Source organism: Trachymyrmex septentrionalis, unplaced genomic scaffold (assembly GCF_001594115.1).
Source record: "Trachymyrmex septentrionalis isolate Tsep2-gDNA-1 unplaced genomic scaffold, Tsep1.0 scaffold22, whole genome shotgun sequence".
Taxonomy (NCBI): Eukaryota; Metazoa; Arthropoda; class Insecta; order Hymenoptera; family Formicidae; genus Trachymyrmex; species Trachymyrmex septentrionalis.
Genome location: NW_017305375.1, coordinates 4,156,588 through 4,162,288, shown reverse-complemented (window position 1 = coordinate 4,162,288; position 5,701 = coordinate 4,156,588). Strand labels below are relative to the sequence as shown.

The window sequence follows — 5,701 nt, the reverse complement described above, 5'->3', positions numbered from 1 at the left end:
AGCCAACCAAGATAATTTTCACAAACTCTCTCAGGGGATGCATTCCGTTTCACGAATAATGTGCATAATGCATCATTTATCTTTGTTTAACATTTGGTGATCAATAAGAATAAATGATGTATCATGCGCATCATGCGAGTAATGGACCCAAGGTCTCTAGAGACAGACTTTCATTTAGTACAGACTTCCCAAAGTCAATAGAGAGGACGTACCTATACATTCTCCGACTCTCTTAATAAAGCGTGAAAAGTTAATAGCGCTATGGTGATCACTGGGATTTGACATTGAAATGTTTTAAAAGACTTAACAGACGTAAGTATTATTGTACAAGATAGTCGACCGATAATTCAACAAACAACATTTGTCATTGAATTAGAGAAAAATATTCTTTCTATGTGATTTTAAATTGATTTTCTTTTTTTATTTTTTTTCTCAATGTCCTTTGAGATTATTGAGATTTTTCCATTGTTTTAAAACGTACTCATCTTTTTCGTTTTTTAATCGCGGTGGAAAATATGCAAAAAATACGAGAATACTTTATGTATAAATATCTGAGGTTAGACTTATGAGTACGTCTCAGTTTTTGGTATATTTACATCTCGCTTTTATTGATAAATGCGCGCATTTATTTATGAGATTCTATAGTATATAAATTATATAATAACGTAAATTATATCGTTAAATGTATGCATTTATCGATAAAAATAATATGTTAATACGGATTGTTAATACTTTATCTTTTCCTGGTATTTTTTCCATCTGCATTCTTCATTTATATCTTTTATTATTAATTCTTTTTCAGTCTTTTCGTGTCGACAACGAAAAGAGAAAATCATAGTTTTATAGTTAAACTCATTTTCACTTGTCCTACGAATAGAAATATCCAAGTATAATCTGCCATAATATTAGAATCCATCACTAAATTTGCAATCGATTGTACGGTTCTATCTTCCCATTATTTTTCATTCAAGATCACTTTGTATGCGATATAATTATTATAATAGCTGTCATTACATAATAGTACAAAATTATTTCTCTGTTTAAATCTTTACTTGTACATTTTCACATAAAATATCTGTCATTGAAAAGACTGCGTTGTACAAAGAGTATAAAGACGGTAATTATATAAAGAAAAAGATACTCTGTTTCAACGTGATTTTCTGAGCATCGTTACGAATTGTTTTGACCTTTTCACACCTTTTTATTCGAAACCCGTGTCTCCGGCGGGATTTTATTGCTCTCTAGTATAGACTAGAGAGAAAAGCCGAAGAAGTAAGCGGAGCCGTACAATCCACAAACGAACGAACAGTTCCTCTCTTCGTTTCTCTTGCGGGGCGGAATGGACGAGGTGGAGAATGGGGAAGGGGGCGGGACGAGGGCGGTAGGAGAGAAACGGGGAAACGTGGGTGGAAGCGAGAGCGAGAGCCAGACGTATTAATTAAACGACTCATTTTCATCGCACGACAAAAACGTTGGTTTAACGCCCATCGCGGACTAATGCGTCGCCCCACTGCAGCTTCTACGTACCTCGCTGGAACTCTGGTAGCCACGGTCGTGTTCACATCCAACTCTGTTCTCTGTGTCGTAGCAAATTCGCCAATCGGACGCAAGTATACGCCTTCGTAATATCGAGCAACGCCCTTTTCGAACCCCCACTTGGAGCTCCACTTGATACTGATGCCGTGGACGGTGGTATCGCTCTGGCGGTGGAAATGCTAGTGGGGTGTCGGCTGGTTGGGCTGCTCCGGACCGTGGTCCCCCACTACGGTCGGGCAAGCGCCTCGTTTAGCCTGTAATTTGCTCAAACACTAGCAAGCGCTCGTGCCAGGAACATCCGTCAGAGCTGGCGCTCGGTTAGCTCTCGTAACCGAGAGTTGAATTTCACAGGACGTAGCGCGACGTGTACCCGCTTTCGATATTGTATTCAAGACGTCCTTCCTCTCCCCGTTTCTCGCCGAGATTGCAGTCCGTGTCGCGAGCAGGTCGATGAAGAGTGTCGAACGTGACGTACGAGTGAGTGTCGTGAGACTCCAGCTAGTGCGACGACGTTCGTGATTACGACGGGATTACGTCAATTGAGTTACGTTGGTGGGTTTGTGTCGACATTTGGCGACACCGGCGGGATGACGAGTATGTATCTGTCGTATGTTAGTGATGCGTGAACAAGAGGCTGGGACTTGATTGTCCGTCGCTGAGTGACTGCCGAGACAATTGGCGTCGATTTAACGGAGTAACAGACATCGTCGATGATTATTTAAAGAAGATTGAGAAAAAACAATTAATATAAATAATAAAAAATTTAAACTTTTAAGAAAGAAACAATTGAGAGATCGAAATACTTTTTGGGAACTGTGGGAAGAGATACAGACTTTGAAGAAGTGAATCTTCTGGTGGAGATCGGAGTGTGATAATTTAATCCAGTGATAATTTAACAGTGTTTATATCAAAAGTCCAGAAGTTCTTCGTTATCGCAAATCGTTCGATTGATTCGAGGAAGGCGGTTTGGAGGCAGCCGCGATGCTGCGGCGAACTTAATCCCGACGATTCAACGTTCACCGATCCGTTGGTCCTGTCAAAGTGGGTTGTCCACCTGGGAAGCGTACGATAATCGTACGATGATGCCGCTCGCGCCGACGCCAATCGTCCCGGTGCCATCTAAGCCGAAAATCGGCTTTAGCATCGACTCGATCGTCGGCGGCGGGCAAGGAGGCCGCGAAGCGGATCGTCTGGATCGCCTGGAGCGAGTCGAAATCGATGGCAGTCCGATGGAGATAGTCGAGGGCTCGTCCTCGCCGCGATCGCGCCGGGTCGCCACGAGATCACCCGGTGCTCATTCCGAAGGCTCCGATCGACCCGTTTCTAGAAGTTCCTCTGTAGAATCATACCCGAATTCACGACGGACACCGTCACACGCCACCGGCGTTGGTAGCGGCGGCGGCGGGGGTCATCTTCACCTTCATGGTACCAATCATCACGGTATTCCGCATCATCACAATCTGTCAGCGACACATCTAGACTTTGGTCGAACAACTGTTCACAGCCACAGCGGCGGCTCCACGCCCAACAACAGTCCTAGCCCGCCGCACAGGATACCACACGGGGATTCACCGGTCGGGTCGCATCCCCAACCGCCCCCAGGGGTGGTCAGGCCCAGCCCGAACTACCTCGCGCCACCACCTAGCGCCGCGACGGCCGCGGTCATGGCCGCGGAACAGCTCAAGTCTTTATACGGACTACCCGCCAGCCACAGTCCCGCGGGACCGCAGACTGGTCAAAATGAATATCATACGCAGCAATTGGCTTTAGCTGCCAATTTGGCTGCGGCCCAACACTTCCAGGCGGCGAATATCGCGGTGGCGCTTCAAGCGCATCACGGCGCGACACCCCATGGACCGCCACATGGGCCTTATCCGCACGGTGGGACCCCTGGCGGGCCCCATCCGCCCCCTCATCCTCATCAACCGCCTAGAGACAGCTATCCCCTATACCCTTGGTTACTCTCAAGGCATGGTAGAATTTTTCCACACAGATTTCCTGGAGGTATGCTTTATACTTTCTTTTTAATACAAAAATTGCTATTATAAAGCCTCGTCCAAAAATATTAGGCACTTTAGTAATCATTTAAGTTTCAAGGATTCTTTAAACTTATGTATAATGCCAGTGATCAGTAGATAATAATGCAATTTAAAAAATTCCAGATGAACAAAAAACTATAAGTGCCTAATACTTTTGACCAAGGCTGTATATGTGCAGTTAGGAAATAATTCAACAATTTGTTTTTTTTTTCTTCAATGAGACCTTTTTAACAACCTTTGGTACCTGAAATTTCATGTATTATACGGTAAATTTATGCAATCTGAAAATACTACGGGAAGATGTGACTTATTCTACTTACTTCAGTGATACAATTTAAAAAAATGTGATATACGAATTATATTACATTATTCACATTGTACCATGAATGAGTCACATAAATATTCATTAAATCAAAAGTGAACTAACTTAACTTTGTAAAAAGTTAAAAATGTTGTTAAAAATGTTGCAACTTGAAAGAATGGTTTTTTAAAGGTTGTGAAATGAAAATTACAAAAGTGACATGTTAAGAATATTCTTTTCACTGATATTATATAATTCGCCAATAATTTTTTCTGTCTAAAGTTAAAGAAGAATAATTTTTCTCTCTTTCTGAGAAATTTAATTTTTGAGTTGTGTCATTTTTTTAAGGAAGCGACATGTTTAATTAAATTTACTCCACGAATGATTCACATGTAACTGCAATTTATATGCGTTGACGTTAGCGGAGGTTAAATGTTATTTAAATGAAAATATTTATTATGTTTAATATGACAAAAAATGCTGTTTGCCGATAAATGTTTATATTTGGAAGCTAAGATTATTCAAAAGCCAAATGATTCAGAAAATTCACTTGACCTTGGTTTACCCATTAAGTTTTATTATATTTTAAATTTGTGTTTAAAGGTTTCGGCAATGAGACAGATTCTATGGACATAATTGTATTCACATCAAGTTTATATCATAGTAATTTATCTACGTGAAAGCCATTCAAGATAGATAAACTATCATTTACATTACTTATCACAAATCATGCGAGATCGTCGCGTAAATACAAAATATGTACAATAATATTTATAAGAAAAGGCTATTTGTCTCGGAAATTCTGATAGTATCATTCTGATAGTTTTTATATTAGGTTTATTTTCTGTAGTTGAACTAGTACATATTTTTGGAACTTAAAGTGGAGTAGATATATGTTTGGTATTTTTTGCAAAAGCGAAAAGGAAGTTCTAATGCATTCTAGAGCAGAAATAAAAAACAGACCTCATGTCAATTCAACAATGTGTGTGTGTGTGTGTGTGCGTGTGTGCGCGCGTGTGTGTGTGTGTGTCAAAGGACAGTAAAACACATATTTTTTTCGAATGTTATCTGCTTATGCCTGATTATGCGCTATAATTACATCTGAAAAGTCAATTTCAACCAACAACAATTATATCATCAACAATGCTTTGGCACAAATCGAAACTTCCAAGCTGGTTTTATCACAATTTTTATGGGAAGGAATTGTAAACCTTTCTCCTATTTTAGAAATCTGAGCTTGTTTTTAAAATTATTTATTGCTGTTGTTTGGAAGTTTCTGTACTGCAAAGTACAGTATTTGTGTGTCTCTAATTAATTATTTTAAGGTTAAGTTCATATTTTGTAGACTTTGTTTTTCTCAGTAGAATAGTTTTCCACTGTTATGATATTCTATATTTAATATTCTTATACATATTCTACATTAAGCTGTTATTTCAGCTTTAAGTCTTACAGTTAAGTTGTAAGAATTTGACTAGTCACAATCGAATATAAGAAGAATAATCGATCCCTGATTGGTCAATTTTTTACGGCTCTTAAGTTAAGCTTAGATAACAGTTTATTACAGAAAGCCCATTAGAATTATTTGTGCGGGAATTGAATCCTAATCTTTTGTTTGATAGGTGACTTTTCTAATATTGTTGGCTATTCAATATTTTCATATCGCTTATTTGTTATAAAAATAGCGACACAACTCAGTTTTAGAAAACAAAGTTTGTCAGAAAATAAATTTCATTATTTTAAATCATTAAAATTTTGTAATATTGATTATGAAATGCAATTTTTTGATATAACAACTGTTTGCAGAGAAATAAAAGTGTATTCTACA

General features: G+C 39.0%; 1 protein-coding gene across 2 annotated transcripts in view; it reads left to right on the top strand.

Moving 5' to 3' along the window:
* Nucleotides 1-1,339: 1,339 nt before the first annotated feature.
* LOC108748281 (homeotic protein empty spiracles-like) overlaps nt 1,340-5,701 on the top strand; it is a 49,867-nt gene continuing 45,505 nt past the window's right edge. The window contains exons 1-3 of one of the 2 annotated variants that reach the window (XM_018486329.1): nt 1,340-1,431; nt 1,517-1,792; nt 2,498-3,540. In XM_018486329.1, coding sequence (XP_018341831.1) covers nt 1,340-1,431; nt 1,517-1,792; nt 2,498-3,540 — 1,411 coding nt within the window. Of the gene's footprint in view, nt 1,432-1,516; nt 1,793-2,497; nt 3,541-5,701 lie in introns of those variants that run through there. The other variant, XM_018486330.1, reaches the window with a different exon arrangement.